At 34.0% G+C, this 22,148-nt stretch overlaps 1 protein-coding gene across 1 annotated transcript; it reads right to left on the reverse strand.

Annotated features, from left to right (window-relative positions):
- Positions 1-2,454: 2,454 nt before the first annotated feature.
- Positions 2,455-21,693, reverse strand: LOC149776459 (CCR4-NOT transcription complex subunit 1-like). The gene is made up of 15 exons (XM_089940877.1): positions 21,611-21,693; positions 21,167-21,312; positions 20,049-20,256; positions 19,595-19,662; positions 16,188-16,422; positions 15,734-15,970; positions 14,883-15,046; positions 13,156-13,273; positions 12,352-12,453; positions 11,338-11,592; positions 10,297-10,365; positions 9,541-9,724; positions 8,395-8,527; positions 6,462-6,593; positions 2,455-4,304 (listed from the first exon to the last, which is right to left on the reverse strand). The coding sequence occupies exons 1-15, from the start codon at positions 21,611-21,613 to the stop codon at positions 4,271-4,273; spliced, it is 2,088 nt and encodes a 695-aa protein (XP_089797003.1). The 5' UTR covers positions 21,614-21,693; the 3' UTR covers positions 2,455-4,270.
- Positions 21,694-22,148: the final 455 nt, after the last annotated feature.

Here is a 22,148-nt window from a genome sequence, read left to right on the forward strand (position 1 = left end):
TTTTCTTACACGTTAGCATTGACATGTTCACAAGACAAGTGCAGTATAAAACAAATATATCCTTGGTGTCTGTTTACTTGTCACAAAATGTCAAGATATATTTCTTTAAAAATTTTGAAGAAAATAAAAACAAAAAGACAACCTATCATTTAAGGTGTTCTGCAAATATATCCACAAACTAGCTTTTGTTAAAAATCCATTCACACCTTTTGCAAACATGGATAATATGCTTGTTATGTTGTTTGGACGAGAACCCTTTCTATTCAGGAACTATATTTTCCAAAAAGTTGTACTGAAAATCCAGGATTAATAATCACAAGTGTTTATTGAGAATGTCAACTCCATGCCACACTATATTTTGACCACATGGCTTCCAGTGAGTATAGCTGAAACTATATACGTTAATCAATCTCACCTGATAGGAGTACCTTATGTATAGTACTGTAATTACAAATTGTTTAAAAAAATGTGTAATTAATCTAAACTGATATGAATACCTAAATTATAGTATTGTGTAATTACATACAGGCCTAAATTATGTAATTAATCACAACCAATACAAATAGATCAATTATTAAAAAACATAAAATTATGCAATCATGGATCTGACATGAAAAACGTAAATTATAATAAAAATTTGACACAACCCTTATAAATGTACAAAGAACATGCACAGGTATCTTCATGCAACAATTTTTGTTCTTCTATTTGGAACACAGCCTTAACTAGCCTTGAAACTACAGGTTTCAGGAGAGGAGTCAAAACACCCCACTGCCCCCAAAAATAAATATCTTGTTTTAGAGACAGTTGATTAACTATTTACACCTATTTGTAGCTATTTATACCTATTTGTAATTATAACAATATCACCTATCATTAAGAATTACAATGAATAGTTTCTGATGTGCTTTGGGAAGTCTCTTGACCAATACATGGTGTAATGATTAAGATGGGCACAAACCGGGAAGTTTTTTTTAATACAAGTTATATCATAAGCATTTAGGGCTGGTATAACATGATAGTCTGTCTTATGGAGGACATAAAGAATATAAGAATGGCAAAGTTTGTTTTAAAATGTCTTCTTTTTTCTGAACCAACTAAATAAAGAAACAAGGGTTTAATTAACCATCTGTTCAGGAGCTGCAGCAGTAACAAGATTTTCAAGAATGCCATTATGGTGTACATGATGTATCCCTGAGGCATGGGCATCCACAAGATTTTTTTCTGGGGGGTGGGGCCAGTCCTAGGGATAAAAAACTTGAAGCTATATATATATATATACTGCCCCCTTCTCCCAGGAACCAACCTGGTGGCCTAAGTGGTTGTGGTAGGTAGAGATTTTACCATGGGTGAGTCATACCAAAACTTACAAAAATGGTGGTACATGTACTAACAGCTGCCTCACTTGGCAGCTCAGCATTAAGAGGTTAGTGTTAGGATTGGTCAGTTGGTAGCACGATAATGTGACTGAGTGGGACATCATGCTACATGTCTGCGGCATGATGCCCCAGTGCTCAACATCACCATAAACAGCCACACTGCAGACATAGTCAAGCAATATGACTCAAATTATTAAGCTATGTTTAAAATATTTTAAAAGACACACCTCCCTGGAACACGCATGGCCTGAGGGGCACCAGTTTCATTTAGGATTAACAATCAACCTCACAATATAACTGTCTGCCAAGTTTCATGACTTCCACCAGTAAGTTTAGAGTAGCAATAGGCTCATCTGGACATTTCTAAACTATGAGTCAGCAGTCTACCATGACCTAATTTTGTTACCCAGCATATGCATGCATATCAAGTTATGTGACTGCAGACAGCTGTGATGGCTCATTGGTTTGCATGTAGGATATACAATAAGGTCAGGACATGGGTGAAAAGTATAACATCAGATCAGCTACCATAGTGTCCCTGTGTAAAGCAATTACTTTTAACTAAAGACAATGACATATTATTACACATTGTGTCGTAAAACACCAAGCCAAACCCATATGAGGGCGCTTGCTAAACTGTGGAAAATATTTTGTTAAAAACAATCTTGGACGACAAATGAAAACTTGAATATAAAATTTACCATTGATCAACTATCATTTGCAACTGATGAAATTCACTGCAGGCAATGCATTAAAATATTCCACGATTATAAGAAATTTTATGTGCCAACTTGAAGATACACTTACTTTCTGAAAATATTAATTCCAGAAGTTGGTACAGCTTTACCCCAAAATTACCTGTAAACCCTGACCACACAAGTTAATTTGGTAGTAAAACATTAGGAAATGTCATAACAGATTGCTAGTACAACCAACTGATAACTAAACCACCAGTAGTGTCATACTATTTTCTGTTACAAACATTCCAGCTTACATCATCTATTTATCAGAATGGCAAAGAAATAAAAAGTGTGAATCACCTTGAAATAAACTACAAAGACATGGATAGCAGCAATAATCTTACTTTATTACAAAATGTGTACAAATGGTGGACTTCATAGGTACCAGTTATATATAAAGCATCCATATAGGATATATCATCAACCTTTCTTTTGCACTACGATCTTAAAACAACATAACTTCTCTAAGGCCCTGCTGAGGCCTTCAGATTGAGTGGACCTTAGGTAAGCCATTAAAAAATTTTACCTTTGTCAAAATCATTCTTTTCTAGTAATGGAAACATTGATATCTATACAGAGAAAATATTTCTAATCAGTAAAACATGCATATCCAATGCAGCTGATAAATTCAAATTGTTACAAAATATTATTTACACAAATGTTAACAAATAACATTTATCAAACTCATGGAAATATTGATATCTGCACGTAAAATATTTCTAATCAATAAAACATGCATATGCAATGCAGCAGATAAATTCAAATTGCTATAAAATCATTTACACTAACTATAATACAATGTTGACAAAAGCTAGGTTATTCAGTGGCTTCTGAGAATTTCAGCTGTATGTTATGGCTTCTTTTCAGCAAGGAAGAAAAAATAAAAAACCACAATGAAAAATATTTTGATATAAATCTATAGTGTTTATCAACAATATGCAAACAACAGTTGTATGTATGAGTCATGATGTCACCAATATGAGAGATAATGTGGCAGGGATTTTTCAAATATAAACAAATACTAACCAAGGTCTGACAAATTTCAAAATCACATTGTGTCTTATACCAACCATGACAATGCCTAGTTACCTAGCTCAAATTTAGTAATCCATTGCAAGCACTAAAAGATATGACTATTGCTCTCCCTAACAAAAATACCACAGACAAGACACAGGATTATGTCTCTGAGCATAATTTGTCAATCTCTATGAAAGGATTTGTGGCCATAATTTTCATTTCAGTTTCTTAAACATGAAATTAAACTTGTTCATACGGCATACTTTGTTTCAAGAAAATGTGTAAACATACAGAAATAAATTGATCGAGCCCAATATGATACTGCAAATTATTTATCCATCAAAATATTTTTTAGTACAAATGAAGACAGTACAAAATTGATCTGATACGGAAAAAAGTTTTGAAACATCCAATGTATCTGAATTTTTGACATAAATTTATTCTTTTGAAGCCTTACACACAACTCCTGTAATGCCAAAAAAAGAAAACTTAGTAGCAATGTAAAGTTTACAAGAATAATCTCTTTTTGATGTCTTCACAATCAAACCACATTCATTTGACACCTGCACTTGTAGCCCTGTTAACAATAACATACACTTTCATGTTCCAATGAATGTTAAGATTTCATGACTTTAATACATATAGCCTCTCATGATATGGGGATTAAATCTGATATGATACTTAATGGTATAATCCAATATTAAATTATGAAGTACTCTGTATGAAGATGGACAAAAAGTACAAAAATATTAGATTTAATAATGAATGAACATTTCATGAAAGTTATAGGAACTAACCTAAAAAAGATGTTCAAGACATTTTCAAAGTTTGATATCGACTCAGATCTCCATTCATGCTTTGCAATTCTTAAATTTGAATGAAATGAAAAACATGCATGTGTTTAACAGATCTAAGATATTTTTAGAAAGTACAGGATATCTTTTCCAGGGAAAAAATAACAGTTGTATGTATAAATGCTGAAATATTCATCCATGAATTTATTATAAAACTGGACCCCTATTTCTTACAATGTCCACAACTAGTTCTCATTAAACAATGCCACTAAAACTTCCAGCACTATCTTTCTTCATGTATCTCAGCAGACTCTGGTTTATGTGTGGTAGGATTTGATGCTCACTGCTCTAATTGGGCCATATAATCATACAATCTGCAAAAAAAAATAGGAAATATCAAACATCAAACATAATATGCCATACACTTTGTACATATGACAAGTGATGCAACTTCTAAGGCAAATGTGAACCAGCCAAAGGCAAATGTGAAACACATTCATATAAAGTTCAGTATAAAAATAACTGTCATGAAATTTGATGGATAGAAGATTTGCGAATCTATTTAAGATACTGCCCACACCATAAGTTTGGTCAAGTCCATAATTTAAAAAAAGGGAAACCTGGCATTTTCCAGATGTTGAGGGTCAAACTGGCTATGTTTGGTTTTGTGTTTATTAGCACAGCAACAGATAACCTGAGTTGATATGATTGTAGGAAACACCATGTGGTTAATTCTCACACGCTGTCACATCAACATCACTTTCACATTTTGGGGGGTGAAAACCTTATAGTTATATGACCATCCAGTCAGGAAAGATGGCCACTTTGGCAGTGATATTAAATGTCTGAAGTGTGCCAATTTATTATAAGGAATTTTAACCTGGGGCAAATGTGTGTGTAAAGTTTCATGGCAATCCCTTTGGTTTATTACTGCTCTGGTGGCCTAGTGGTTAGAGCATCTGCCATGGATGTGGGAGGCCATGGGTTCAATCCCCATCCGAGTCATACCAAAGACTTATAAAAATAGTAATAACAGCTGCCTTGCAAGGCACTCAGCAGAAACAGGTCAGTGTTAGGACTGGTCAGCCTGGTGTTAGGATAATGTGCCTGGGTGGGACATCATGCTACATGTCTGCAGCATGATGCCCCAGTGCTAGGCATCACTATAAACTACCACACTGCCAACATTGTTAAAGCTATGTTAAAAATTCCAAATCACACACACATATGGTTTATTAGGAGTAGAGAAAACAAATGTGCCAGCTGATGGACAGAAATGGAACAACATGCCACAGAGTAAGTTCTTTTGATTTTTTACCAATGAAGCTAAATATATTCATAAATTTATTACAAGTATATAGACCTTTGTCAATATGAAGCAACAAAGGAATGCAAAAAAGCAGCTTTTAAGGTAGCAAGTGATTAAAATTTCAAAGTAGCAACTAATAAAACTATAATCCTTCTAGGTACTGAGCATTTCAAATGCAAACAGAAATCAACTTGTATGCAATAAGAAGTAGAACTACTTTGTAATTGTAATGTAGACAAAGATTACATCATGACATATGATGTAACTTGTGTAGACAAAGATTACTTCATGGAGTATGATGTAACTGTAGTATAGACACAGATTACTGAATGGAGAATGATGTAACTGTATCACAGAAAGATTACTTCATGGAGTATGATGTAACTGTATCAGAGACAGATTACAACATGGAGTATGATTAACTATAGTTTAGACACATTACTTCATGGAGAATGATGTAACTGTAGTATAGACAAAGATTACTTCATGGAGTATGATGTAACTGTATCAGAGACAGATTACAACATGGAGTATGATTAACTATAGTTTAGACACATTACTTCATGGACTATGATGTAACTGTCTCACAGAAAGATTACAACATGGATTATGACGGAACTGTATCACAGACAAAGATTATTTCATGGAGTATGATGTAACTGTAGTGTAGACAAAAAGTACTTCATGGAGTATGATGTAACTGTAGCGTAGACAAAGATTACTTCATAGAATATTATGTAAGTGTAGTGTAGACAAAGATTACTTCATGGAGTATCATGTAACTAGTGTAGACAAAGATTACAACATGGAGTATGATGTAACTGTAGTGTAGACAAAGATTACTTCATGGAGTATAATGTAACTGTAGTGTAGACAAAGATTACAACATGGAGAATAATGGAAGTGTTAAGTAGACAAAGATTACTTCATGGAGTATGATGTAACTGTAGTGTAGACAAAGATTACTTCATGGAGTATAATGTAACTGTATCAGAGACAGATTACTTCATGGAATATCATGTAACTGTATCACAAAGATTACATCATGGAGTATCATGTCACTGTAGTGTAGACAAATATTACTTCATAGCCTTCCTCACTGACAAATGACCTTTATGATACATTATTAGTCAAATGACAAATTCTATAATACTGCCTAGGCCATTACTTAAAAATCTCATGATATCACACATATGTAACCAATTTATTGTTATGTACTCACGTTTCTATTTCTGGAGCTGAGATATAGTCATGACCCAAGGACTTGAAGATGGGGTTCTTCATGAGCTCAATGGCCGTGATAAGCAGGCCCCATGAATACTGGCGCTTAACTGCCATCCTCTCCAGTACTACTCTGTTAGAAAAGAATGGAGATATTATTTAACATCATGCAAAGGTAGACAACCTGATTCAAATATGAACTCAATGAAAATCATTGAAGTTAAAATCACATAAGTCAGTGGATAACTATATTGTATCTAAATGGCACACTTATATGTTATAAATAATATAGGTAATATATATAAACAAGTCACCCAAGTGGGCGTATTATTTACTTGGCTTACATGACTCCACTGTTTCAAAACTGTAGTAGTATAAAAATTCATGTAAACTTTTAGGACATCCTGATATAGATTCTTTCTAAAATTGAAGGCATATTTTTTCTTGTTCATGGTCGAGACCTCCATTAATATGCACTGAAGCATACATTCAGTTTGATAAAAATCAGAGTACAAATATTGTTTTTAGAGTGACTCAGTCTATCAGTTGTAAGATTAGATCATTAAAAGACTATACATATTATCAAACTCATCCAAGATGGCATAAGCCAATGTCAAGTTTGATCAAATTCAGATCAAAAATATGGTTTCCAAAATGGTAATAAGCTCAGCCAATCCGATGCAAGATTAACTCATTAATATTTATGCATGAGATAATATAAGCATACCGTCCAAGTTTTTATCAAATCGGATTATAAATCCATCCTCCATGGTGGTAATAAGGTCATCCAGTAATATACAACATTATCTCATTCATATATCAATGGACCTTGCTCGTTATTGAAATTATCCAAGATCTTGATGATATAATCTTATATTTCAAACTGGACAAGGTCACCTCATTTGTGTGTGGATCTCATTCATTATCAAACTTGTCTGAGACTTGATAAGACTGGGATATATTCCAAGTCTGATGAAAATCATACCTAAAATTCAGCCTCATAGTGGTAAAAAAATCCCTAGTGAGGCAATAAGCCCATCTAACTCTATGCGAGATTTGCCCATTGTTGATCTTGGTGACAAAACCACAATGCAAGTTTGATCAAATTTATATTTTTCCAGTAGGTAACAAGCTCAGCCAATCAGATGCAAGATTACCTCATTAGTTTCATTAGATTCTGCTTATATACTAAACTCACCTTATCATTCATGTATTCCTTCCATATTACATAAAAATGCCATCACAAATATGACTTCAGTGATGAATTCTAACAATTTGATACATTACCTAATATGGGTGGATTTGGTCATTACTGAATTGATTTTGGAATATTTGACCACAATTAGATAAAAAAATATGGTGTTTTGAATGAAAACAAGGTTAGCCAATCGGATGCAAGATCACAAAAATATTCATGGATTATGGTCATTTGATGAACACATGTGAGATTTTGATGGTATAAACCTATATTCCACAATTCATTTCAATTAAATAAGAAACAGAGACTCCAACAGTAAATTGTTGATGATGCACACTTACATACACTAAATTTAAGGCCATCCCTTGAGCTTCTGGCCAGGTGAGCTTAACATCTCTGCCATAAATATTTCCCTATGCTTCTGTATATTTAATGTCATTATTATTTTTTAAATTTGTTTTAAAAAGACAGCAAAAAAATGATGCCATGATAATAAATGACCTCACTGTATTTTGGTGATGAAAACTACAGCAAAGCTTCAATGGTCCGAATCTATGCCTTATAAAAATAATATTATCTCCATCCTCAATGAATGCTATAAATAGCATGTTTGACTTGTTGACCCTCCAATAATCCTGTCTAAATTATTTCATCATCTTTCTGACAATTTCTAATAATGATTGCATTTAGATTAAGTGATACAAGAAAAATTGGCAGTCGTTTTCAGAGTACTTGCCTGGTAATTTCTTTATGGATTTCCTCTTTCGTGGTGGTATTAAACAAGTGCTGCAGCAGGAAGCTGAAGTATTGCATGTGCCTGTTTGGGTATGTGAGCTGGTTACAGATGGCAGTAAGGAACAAATAACAACCTGGGAAAAAAGTTCAAATTGTAAGTAAACTATAACTAAAAGCAATAAAAATGCAGAAAAAGTAATAAGTGGCCACATATTTTTTTACTTTAACAATAGTAGCTGAGAAAAACATACAATATAAAATTTATCCCTTTGTCTTAGGTGTCCATGAATTTCATTCATACATGAAATCATCAGGGAATTCTTCAATTTAATCATTTTTGTCTAACCAGGAACTGTTCTAAATCATTAAGGAGGAGTCCAAATTTCTGAAACCAGGAAATGCATGCTAAGTCAAATACTAACAGACATACTGCCATGACTGATTAGCAACAAGAGGCCCAAGTGGGACTGAGACTGCTCATGTGACATCTGCTTAAGAGCAATAGGTCAAGAAGTCAAGGTCAGTAGGATGCTTTTTTTGCAATTTGTTTTGCAAATACTTTTACTATCGAAACATGAACTAGGAACCAGTATGAAATTCTTTATGGAAAGGAACCAATCACTATAGTGGAATATGTACTGCAGTCTCTTAAATACAGCCGGCAGAGGAAGGCAAAACATTTATTGACAAGTTGCACCTGAGACGACTGTAGCTTGCAACAATATTCTGAACATAAAGTAACAGATAGTGAAGGAGAGTTGTTGAGTCACCAAATACTGTGTGTGAGCAATTTTCCCTCCTGGTATCCATGGGATGTGGATCAAAATTTCTTATGATAGCATGTTTACAGGAAGAAAAAAAGAAGGCAATGATATGCACACTTTCAAATATAAGCAAACTGTACACCAACAACTGGAATCCTATGCATAAAGTAGTTTCACATTCTCTATGTGACAAAGCTTTTGCTAGACAATAGATAGGGACAGTGTGGAATCTCGTTAATCTTGTTTGCTAAGTACAACTTGTGAAAATATGTCATACCTATATATTAGCGAAGACAATGATGAAAATACCCATTTCTTACTGTATGATAGCACTCTTCATCTTAATGGCAATTATAGCAAGTATTTAACCAAAAATTACATACCCATTGTATCTAATTGAGATACAAGATCATCAAAGAATTCCGTGTATTTGGAGTCTCCGATGGTGCTCATGCTGGGAGTCAGACCTTTGCTGTTGATGCACTCGCTGGCCTGAGTTCCCACATCAAGAACAAGTGCATTGATCAATGGGACATTGTAACAGCTGTAGCCGTAGACTTCATTTGACTGAAACAAAAACATAGCATTGTGAAAGGAAACTATATCTGTATGAAAACTGCACAATTATTTTTTTTATTGCTTTCTCCTAAGGACACTGTTATGCTATACCATATTGTGGTTGAATACAGGTGCCAGAGCCAAAGGTGAGGGTGCTATGCCACCTGCAGGACAACACAACAGAAGTTTCCAAGGATGAAGACAATAACACATTCATACATGGCTGACCCATGACATGACAAACAACATTTGAATCTACACATTGTGTGTAACTTTAAAATGGTTGGAAATGGGAAAAATCATGCTGTAAAAAAAATCCTTGTAATATATATTGTATGACTTATAATCAATAAAAAATGTTCAAATGAAACCTAAAACTGTTGATGCATGTTAATAAATAAGCACATAACAAAAGGCCTGCCTTTCTGTCTTACTTTTCTATAGAAAATACAATTTTGATTCCAGAGAGGCAATTATCTTACAATGGGTTTCTGTATGGAATACAATGATAAAACACATAATCATACAAACACATTTTGTAATTGGTGGATTTCAAATAATGGAGTTACATTAATGCTCACCTTAAGATTCATTATGAGGTTAGAAATGAAGGTTACTGGAGATCCTCTTCTCAGATACAAATCCAAATCCTGTGAAAAAAAACAGCATGTATTTTTATTCAGTTCATTATGCCACTGCTTTTCTACCCAATGTTTTACAATATTTATTGGAATTTAGATGTCTGTGTTAAGTAAACAATCACACAACTGTTATATCGGTAAGAACAATTTATAGAAGCTAGAAACAAATAGAAATTATAGTCTGAATATACCTCCCCATTTATTTGTCTCCCCTCCCCAACAATTTAAAAAAGAAAAGCATACATGAGATAAAAGATGCACAAAATTTAGTCATTTCATTCGTTGATTTATAGTTTCAAATCTGATTATGAACAGGGGAACCCTAACATCAGTGGGGGATACGACAAATGTATTTACATAGAAGGAAAATACTACTTTGTCGGCTTCCAATATTTACAATGTCAAATCAAAAGAGTAACAAAAACAAATTTACCTTTCATGTGGATTGAACAAGTGATGTAATTTTTGTGTACATGTGTACAAAGGGATATAACTCTCAACTTCAAGGTAATTGATGGAATAATCGAGCAGTTACTGAATTGGATGAACTATGTCACTCTGTTGTCTGAGAAAAATAGACTCGCCCATAGTATATGCAATATGGTGTTCTGTTAGCATGGTAACTCAGTTAAGACTGAAATATGTATGTAGACCATGAGTGTTAGGGTCAGTAGCGGTACAAACAAATTGGGATTTATACAAACACTATAATCCTTCTTGTTATTAACCAATTTAATCAAGAGGTTAATTTGTTACAACAGTACAGATAATTCTCAAGAACACACAGGGAAAAAAATTCATACATTGTGAAAAAAGTTGCTGAAAAACTGGTGCATACAATTTGTTTTTCAAGAAATATATAACATATTTATCAAAGAGAAAGTCTAGCCTCATTAGCTGTCACATATCTACCAATTTTTTATGTTACATAAATCATGAATATATATAAGTCAGAGAGAACTGTGAATGAAGATACCTTACCTTCTTGAAAGGTGCTGTCTCAATCATGTTTGTATAGCTAGTGCTAATGTGTGGAGGGCGTGCTGTTTCTGGTAGCATGTCAACCTTCAGGTCAGGTGTATATGGATCTGGCACAGGTATGTTACGTGGAACAGTACTCAAGATTAAGTCGCGCATCTCACCGCAGTATGGTGATATGGCATCACTGAATTTGTTATGATGATCACATAGAAACTCTGGGAAGTCATGAAGGCCTAGCAACATTGTTACCATAGTCTGCAAAAAGATGATATTTAGTTATTGTATATCAAACATGGTCTATTGAGATCTAATTCAATTAATTGCTTGAAAAATATGAAGGAAATCAATCTGTCCAACGATTCTTTTTAAATCTGGCATCCTTTTAAAAATGCTTTAAAATGGATTATAAAGCTTATGTCTCTGAGACCTCAAATATTATGATCTATATAACTATACAAAGAAAGAATTGCAATAGATCTCTGAGATGAAGGTTTAAAGACCTCAAATAATATGATCTATACAACTATACAAAGAAAGAATTGCAACAGATCTCTGAGATCAAGGTTTAAAGACCTCAAATAATATGATCTATACAACTATACAAAGAAAGAATTGCAACAGATCTCTGAGGTCAAGGTTTAAAGACCTCAAATAATATGATCTATACAACTATGCAAAGAAAGAATAACAACAGATCTCAGATCAAGGTTTAAAGACCTCAAATAATATGAACTATATAACTATACAAAGAAAGAATTGCAATAGATCTCTGAGATCAAGGTTCAAGACCTCAAATAATATGATCTATACAACTATACAAAGAAAGAATTGCAATAGATCTCTGACATCAAGGTTTAAAGACCTCAAATAATATGATTTATATAACTATACAAAGAAAGAATTGCAACAGATCTCTGAAATCAAGGTTTAAAGACCTCAAATAATATGATCTATATATATATATTAATTTTTCAAAGAAAGAATTGCAACAAATCCATAGTTAGCAATGCTTACCTTGTGCAGCCTAACTGATGGGTTTACACGCCAGGTAGTCCTGAGCAATGAAGACATGAACTTGAAGAGATCAATGAATAACTGGGCATACATACTGCAAATCTGAAAATGTAAATCAGATCACATCCTAAGTATTAAATGAAATCACTACATAATATTGAACCATGCTTTTCATATCACTTCTCAGATCTATAATGACTCAAAACTATTGAAGTAAAAACATTTCATTGAAACAAAAGAAAGACAAGCAAAGTTTTTTTTTATCCCTATAAATATCTGTGATAATATAGATGCCATATCATTTATGTGTTTTTTAGTATTTCACCTTTAAGAATCCATACAAGATCATTCTCATGTGAGTTCACACATATTTCCTCTGGATTTAGAGCAATTTACGATAAATTAAAATGGAATCCCTTACCCACTTTCATACAAACTTACTGGTTTGTGATTCGCAAATTTTGCTGAGAAAAAAAGTAATTTTCAAAAGGACCACAAAATAACTTTTTTTCAAAATCTTTTGACCCATCCAGATTTACTCTGAAAAAAAATTGTGACATTCTCTCATACAGTCCAACCATGTAGCCAATCAAATGTTTAATTTTCATTTGGAGTTGGCAGAGATGTTAAGGAATGGATTGTTTGGTACATGATTTGATAGGACAAGACATTTTTTTATCCCAGATGTATGGAAATCAACAACATTTGTAAGATTTTAAGCATAGTTCCCTTTACATTATATGAATGGTAAATTACACACTGAACAAACACTTTTGGAAAAATCTGGGTAAAAAGGGACCATACCTTCTGTTCTGAAGTGTAAACAAACATTCTGTCCATGAAGACCCTGTGTGACATAATATCCATCCAGGCTGTGGCAAATCCTGGGGCATTAGTGGGCTTCAAAACATGTAACAAGTTGCTGGAAAGTAAAAAATGAAGCATGATCTACAGATCCTACAAACATAGGGTGAAATTTCTAAAAAAAATTAAATGAACTGTCTTGCATATGAGTTTACCAAAGTATCATCTTACATATAACTTCACCAAAATACCATCTTGCAAATACTCAAGGTTTCATCAATATTTACTGCCTCAATCATGACCTAAATGATCTTAATTTTAAAAGCTGTCCACCCATAAGTAATCTTATCCAGAATTCTAGCATGACATCATCCAGATTGGCCTATGCACCTCTTAACTGTATTTATATATGCCTACACACAGCTGTAACACTCATTAACAGAGTTATGGTCCAGTGAGAATAAATAAGATATCCATGCAAATTCCAGAACTTTGAAATCCATCAACATATTTGGACAGCCTGCCCCCCCCACCATAAACATGATAACAAAAGCTGAAGGATATGATCAGCATTAAATTGATGACATTCACATCCAAAGACCCACTTGACAGTGTCAATCACTTAAAAAGACCCACTTGACAGTGTCAATCACTTAAAAAGACCCGTTGACATGGTCTTTGCATTGATAACAGTGTCAATCACTTAAAAAGACCCACCAACATGGTCTTTGCATTGATGACAGTGTCAATCACTTAAAAAGACCCACTGACATGGTCTTTGCATTGATGACTGTCAATCACTTAAAAAGACCCACCCACATGGTCTTTGCATTGATGACAGTGTCAATCACTTAAAAAGACCCACTGACATGGTCTTTGCATTGACAGTGTCAATCACTTAAAAAGACCCACTGACATGGTCTTTGCATTGATGACTGTCAATCACTTAAAAAGACCCACTGACATGGTCTTTCCATTGATGACTGTCAATCACTTAAAAAGACCCACCCACATGGTCTTTGCATTGATGACAGTGTCAATCACTTAAAAAGACCCACCGACAGTGTCAATCACGTCAAAAGGCCCATTGATATGGTCTTTGCATTGATATCAATGACAATCACTTCAGAAGGCCCACTGATATGGTCTTTGCATTGATGACAGTGTCAATCACATCAAAAGACCCACTGATACGGTCTTTGCATTGATGACAGTGTCAATCACTTCAAAAGGCCCACTGATATGGTCTTTGCATTGACATCAATGAAAATCACTTCAAAAGGCCCACTGATATGGTCTTTGCATTGATGACAGTGTCAATCACTTCAAAAGGCCCAATGATATGGTCTTTGCATTGACATCAATGAAAATCACTTCAAAAGGCCCACTGATATGGTCTTTGCATTGATGACAGTGTCAATCACTTCAAAAGGCCCACTGAAATGGTTTTTGCATTGATATCAATCACTTCAAAAAGCCATCTGAAATGATGGTTTGTACTGATGTTAATCTCTTCAAATGGTCATATGCATTGACGGTGTTTGCATTGATGGAAAAAATGGTTCCACAACTTGGTAATAGAGAATGAAATCATCTTCCTGAAATTAATCAAATGTGGCAATAAATACAAAGTGGTTGGTGAGAGTACAAAAAGACATCAAAACTATGCAGTCATATTTGATGAAAATTAAATCAACAGTTTTCCTAGAACAAAAAAGAAAACATACCAGAAGGTAGTAATCACTTGCAAGTTGATATTTTCAAGGATAGGATCTGCAGCATTGAGTTCTATCAAAAGCCCAATCAAGATTTTGTGGTAGGGCACCTGCCAAAATGATGTCTGGATGGCCTCAAGATCTCGTAGTAACACTCCAGCCACAATACCTAGCACCTGGAAACAAAAGTTTAAAACCATAAAGGCCTTAAGTTTGCTTTGGGATGAAGCAGATACTTGGTTCTGTACAAGTCATGTCAATATAAAGTTTCAACACATGCATCAGCACAGAAGTAACTGAACCTGAATGGCTATGTTAAGTAAAGAACAGTTTTTTTAAGTAACTTTAATAAAAAGTGTTCCCTCTTGGCAGACTTAAATTGTAAATCAAAGTCATGTAGGAAAATATTTTGACAATGGAACCAACATGCCTAAATAATACCAATAACTGCTTCAGTACTGTTTGAAAGATGGTTATAGAAAGTACTATAAAAAACATACCCTTCTCAGTTTTAAAACAACGGCATCTTTTCTCGTGCAAAATCATAACACTCACATAACTTTACAGCTGCCGTTTGCACTGCAGAAATAGACAGATATTTATGGCTAAACTTAATATTTTATTAAGGCTGGGGCAATTGTATGCAAGTTTTTGCATAAAGATTCAAATGATCAACTGCTTATTGGTCAACCCTTTAACTTTATCCTGAAAACTTTTAAACTACCATGCGCAGATGCAGTTACTATGTCAAGGCAGTTTCTTTTCTTTAAAATATGGATGAAAATTATCAAAAATTACACAGATGAATGTTGTATCATCCCTGGGTCCCAAGTAAGTTTAATTATAATCACCCAAAGCTTTACCTTATTCAGCATATTGATCTTGGTAACAGTGTTTGCAATGCCTCCTGAGTGCTTGATCAGCAGAGCTAACAAACGGGCACAAGAATTCCATATGAAGCAACATTTAGTCCTGATGCTACTTGAGCCACGGTACCGCTGACATAGTTCGCTGTTACAGAAGCCCACACAAATCTCTATACACAGACGGAAGAAGCGGGAGATAAGGTCATCTGTTTGTAGTATTCCAAGCTGATCTGCCTGTAAATTGTACAAGTAAAAAGTATTGTTAATAAGATTTCTTAGGGAACTAAAATGAATTTGAATATAAAGTGATATTTAAAAATCCACAAGCAATTAAAATATAAGAATCAAAATCACTAAATTTCACAAAACAATTCATTGTTAGCAAATTAATATAGCTTCCATTTTCAAAATGAATTGCTAATTTTCAAACTATAGACTTAATATACTGTACCTTTCGCAAGAACGTTGCAAAAGCCAGGCGATTTTCTCTATCAGGTAGCCAGTGTAGCATGTTAATCCATTCCAATAGCAGGAATTGTGTCTTTCCATGCAGCCCTGGGGGGTCATCCATCCTGCGAGCCTGTAAAATACTGGATTGCATCAAGGCATTGGGGTCTCTATGCAGTTCATCCGGTATGCCTGAACTCCAATTACTTCGGTACAGGTTTTCTATCAGTGTGGTAAGGCTGCAAGGAGTACAGATATTGTCTTATTAGTGAGAAATGGGAATGTTTCCTGTGTAAATGAAAAGTTATTTTCCACTGTAAAGTAAGGGAGTTCTTTAGCAAATTATACCTCCAAGTTTTTAATGTAAAGATTTATGCATAATTATGAAACAAACTTAATACATATATATAGTCAAGGAACATGGCGTCTGCAATTGCGTCCAAATGAGCAGTGGTGAAATATATTATTTCTTGATTCTAAATGACATGAAAATGCTAAAATCAAATTGGTGTAATGACTGTCACAAGTCTAAGCATTTCTTGTAGCCTTGATCTTCGAGCTGGAGATTTGATTAGTGTGAAACTGTGAAAAGTTTAATAAAAATAACTGTAGCAGTTTAAAAAGTGACAGCCATGAAACAGAAAAAGGCAAATGATTTACATTATTCCTTGCTATGACCATGGAACAGAGGAAATGACTGAACAACTGAATAAATATTTATAAAAGCTTCATTCAAGTATCTTTATTGTTTCAATGTTATATATGTGAATGAATAGTCGGATTGACTGACTGACTGGAAACCTGGCAATTTGCTTTCTATGTGATTCCTCATGGAAAGTGATATAATTTGTCACCCAAGTTATCCAACTACTAGTTTCATAGGAGTTTGTGTGACCGTGTAGTGAATGATAACAAGTGGCTTAATTGTTCTGGAATAGAGGTTTTCCATGTGACTGCTACAGATGTCATATCATTGCTGAAATACCACACGAGTCACAAAGATAGACAATGTCCAAACAATATATACATGAGATTACATCTGAATTTTTAAAGCATTGTTCAAGAAAAGTTGAAAACAGATTTCATACCTGGTTGCTTAGGAAGTTAACTCACTACTAAAAGAGACACACAAAGCATGTCCCAACATTCTAACCAAGATGGTGTTATTTTGAGTGAAAATACTTTATCAATGTGGATATGGAAGCCAGACTATTTCTACTGGAGCCACCATTAAGAGTGAAATGATATACAGTTCATGATACACAGCCTGTGATATCATAAATATCAAATACATACATGGCTCCATTTAGCTCTCTTTGTTTTGATGAATAATTTGAAAACATTACCATTTTCATGTCTCAGTTGCACATGGAAGACATTACGATGTTATCTTCAAAACAGAAGAAATAATGCAATTTCCCCATGTGAAGAAAGTCTCATTTAGAAAAATTTTGGCATGGGAATAAGGTTGAATGCCAACATCTATCACATTTTACTTCCTGCAGATACAAAAGACTGCTGCAGCCATAGGTACTTGTAACTGTTAGTGAAGGAATACTAATAACTAAACCCAGTCCTATTCTACACTAACACAAGGTGATAAACTTAAGCAGTTTGAAATTTCCCCATAGCTCATTCTATTATATTTATTCCATTATCACTTTCATTCATGGATTAAATATCTCTGTATAACAAAAAGAGACATTCCATTTGTTCCCCATGTACATTCTTTGTTAAATCAGTAATTTTCTGATGCCAAATTTCCTAAAAGTTCTACAATGCTGTACAATGGTATTTAGTCCACTGTCTGTGTGGGTTTGAGTCTCGGATTCAGTAAATATGGGTATATGACAATGCTTGCCAGTAGCATCTTGGTTGTTATTTTTTTCTGGGATTTTCCCGGGTTATTCCTTCACCATCACCATTTATATCGGCCACCATGTATGGCTGATCTTGTGCTGTAAAATGCGGTTAAATCCTACAGCAACAACAATACACACATATATATGTTGGATGCATCTGCTTTAAAATAGGATTTTTCTCTAACAAACTTTCTTTGTTAAATCAGTAGTTTGCTTAAAAGTTCTATAATGCCGTATAATGGTATTTAGTCCGTCAATGCTTGTGCAGAAAGTGGTATTAAATATCTCTACTTCTTAATATCTTTTTTGCCCTAATTTTATTCAATTTATCATAGCCCTAATCAAAATACATGTATCAGGTTTTGTAGTATATGATCTGCAGGGCGAAACTAATTAATTAAAACAATGAAAATTGCACTATACTTGCATTGTCATCATTACTATCATCAGTATTTACCAAACAAAATCATAATGAACCACTCCAGGAAGCAGATATTTTGGGTTTACTAGGTAGCCTATATTTTAAACTTGCATTGGTAAAATTTTCTTCATGAATGGTTTTAAATCATGCCATAATGCACTAATCCAGGCACATTGTGCTAATCATATTCATGATATGCATGGAGAAACCAGATGCAGAACAGTTGCTATATGAAAAATAGATGTTGCAACAAGAACGTTTAAATAAAATTGTATACTTCATCAAGCACATCTTCATGTGAGACTTTCAACAAATATGCATTGTGTTCTTGCATTTCTGTTCTCCAGTGTGTGAATTTGTACAAATGTTTACACAATTTGGGCAATGGCATAGCTTGACAGCATCTCCACGTAAGTACTTGACATATCTTATGACTTTCTCATAAAGACTCTGTTGCTTTGCCAATACTTCCTGTTTGTCATGCAGAGAATAAGCTACATTTATTTCTAACTGGTCTTTATTTTTTAACCTGGATCGGAACAAACAATAACAAATGAGAATTAAATGCTTTCTCACATCCCCACATTGGCCAAAAACATACAGACAAAGGTGAGATGGCAGTGATCCTTAATGGTGAGCACTTTAGACCACTCGGACACTGGAATTAAATGTAACATATTTCAATGTACATCACACCAGAAGCATAGCTTTCAAATTGACCAAAGGAGTCGAGATACAATTCAAAGTAGAAACAAAGTGTGAAAGTGGTACTTCATTATACATGAGGAACACATTTGGAATGTATGCTGTCTTTTTAAATCTTTTTGCCAGTTCTGACTGGCTCAGTCATTTTGAAACATTGATATAGCTTTTCCATATGGTTCCCAAGGAATGTACATTTTTTTTTATTGAAGCTGTTCAGAAGTATGGGGTAAGAGATGAGCCAATCAAGTTTTATCAAAATCAGCACAGCTGTTACGAAGAAATATAAAAAGATGTTCTCCATAATGTTGTTTTACAAGTTGTACCAATATTAGAAGTCACAGAATAATACCATAAGCTCAGTGAATTTTTAAAAAGGTGGGCTAATAATGATGGTATAGTAGAAAATTAAGAAAGTACACTTACCTATCTGGTGCCGTACTTGAGTTTGTAGAAATCAGTGTCAGGGTTTCAATTGTGGAACTTAAATCAATCTGAAGATAAGACAAACAGACATCTGAGCAAGTATTTACTTTTTGATTCAAAACTTGTTGTTGGAAGTAAATTCAGTGAAGTGCATACATGTACAAGGTGCATACATAATTTACCATTTTGTACTTTAAGGGTGTTATAATTAAGATTTTTCGGCTGTTCTAATTAGATAGCAAAGATTAAACCTCTAGATAAACCTACTCACAACAGTATAAATCTTATTCATTCTATTTCATGTATTGTATATCTATTCAGAAGCTTCACAATTTTTAATGCTAGTTAGGGAAAACAAATTTCAAATACATTTGAAGACTACGTTCAGTGACTATAGAATTAAAATATATCTTCATTGTATAATAAATGTATTCCTTCCTCTCTATTAGCTTACCACAGTGAAAAAACTTTTGATCTCCCTGTCAATGCAGTAGCACTGTACAAGCTGCATGGCAAACGTGACCGCCTTAAGATTCTTGCCACCATCCATCAGCTGGGCAAGCTCCATGGCATACTCTTCCATGTTAATCAGCTCACAGCTGACCAGCATGTCTATTAATTCAATGTTGTACTTTGCATCATCATCATGCTCTATCAAACATCTGTACAGAAAGATATAAAAACTATATTAGAATTCACCTACCCCTTGTAGTTTGCACCCCTCTTCCAATTTTTGAAGATACCGGTAAATTGCCTTGAGGAGATTTCAAATTGCACCACATATCATGATTTCATTGATCAGTTTCTAATTTGACCATAATAGTCATATTTCATAGTCTAAATGAGACTTTCTATACTATCATGGCATCCATATTTGTGAGGGTGAGTCTGTTTTGATGAATTTGTAAATCAGAGCTACAATTCTTTAAATAAATTACTGTGCATGTTATCAAAATAATTGTCATAATTTTTACTCTATTTGTGGCAAAATATTTTCACTAAAAATTAAAAATGCTTGTGTTTAACCATACATAAGTATGTGCAGTCCAAAGATCCCAATGCTCCACTATGCTATTCTAAGAAGGGGAAATTAACTTGTGCTGGCTTGTTTACATTCAAAACTTCAAAACACAGTGTTAGGTAACACCCCCCCGCCAGTGACAATGGGTTACAGATTATAATGAATGAATTTTTTACATTTTATTTTTCAAGGTCCTAGTGTTTAAAATAAAGCGGGTGAAAACTGCCAAGTATGCATTCGGTGAATGTGTGGTAGAATAAGATTCAGTCTGCAGTCATGCTATATCATGCATTTGAGAGAACAATTTTTTACAGATGAATGGACTGTTAAATCAATGAATCATTTTTTTAAATTAGGGCTTTTTCAGAAATCATTGTATGGTAAGCTGTAAGGCACACAAACCATACTGTATGGGTTATAGTCTAGTTGCTCTTCTAAAAGCATTCGATCTATTCAATTTGGTACATGTATGCATTCTAATCTCTTCTTCACAGTTACATTTATGGACAGTGCCTATAATGTGGAATGCAGGTGTGACTATGAAAACAAACCTTGTGACCTGACTTGTTGTCCAACGAGGTCCATACATTTGCATGTTTCGCAGCCCCTTTGGCACCAGCAAGTGACATTCTCTGTATTGCATCAACAATGCAACATCTGCCATCATAGTGTAGCTGTCAAGAAACCCCTTCATTGCCTGAAATAAAAACAGCAATATATCTCCCTTCATCCTTAATACATACATCCAAAAATACAAAAGCTTGAGATAATTTATTTTCAAGCAATGTAATTAGGTGGAAATTAATTTGGGATAATTTTGATTAAGGTATGTACGGTCAACATGCTTTCACTGTATTATAGTCAATTTGGTTTTAAATCTAGTACAGCCCAATATGACCTTGACCTTTCAACATCTATAGCAATAAATTATTGCATGCCCCATGACAAGCTTATTACTATGTTTGCTGACATTTAATGACAGCAGTAAATTGTACCATCAAATCCAAGAGACAATCTGCTCAAAATGTAAACAAACATTTCACCACAAATGTTGACCATGGACAGAAAGAAATGGAACAATGCAGTGGCGTCAGATGTATAGATTAACATGGTAAATACTTTCTCTTAGTCATGTGACAAATCATAAGGACTGTGATAACTTAATTGTCTCAGGTGAGTTACAACACTGCACTATTCATGTAATAGTGAGAGAGAGTGATGACAACTGCATGTCAACAAAAAAACAATCTTGTTTGAATGAAAGTGAATATTTATTGTTGGAATCAAAATTAATGAATTGGTGAGAAAACTAATGCATAGGATGGCAGAGACTAACAGGGATAAATTATGTAAACTCTTGTCTGTGCTTTACTTGTTCTGGTGACAATTCCCACAAAGCTTTTGTTGCAGGCAAAATAAAAGCAACAAAAAAGTAAAAGACATCTTATAAACCATTCAATTTACTGCTTACCAAGACACTCAGAAAATCTGTCCAAAGATTATATATTTTTGATAGCAACATGTCAAAATGAA

Source organism: Sinohyriopsis cumingii, chromosome 18 (assembly GCF_028554795.1).
Source record: "Sinohyriopsis cumingii isolate HCF-2022 chromosome 18, ASM2855479v2, whole genome shotgun sequence".
Lineage (NCBI taxonomy): Eukaryota > Metazoa > Mollusca > Bivalvia > Unionida > Unionidae > Sinohyriopsis > Sinohyriopsis cumingii.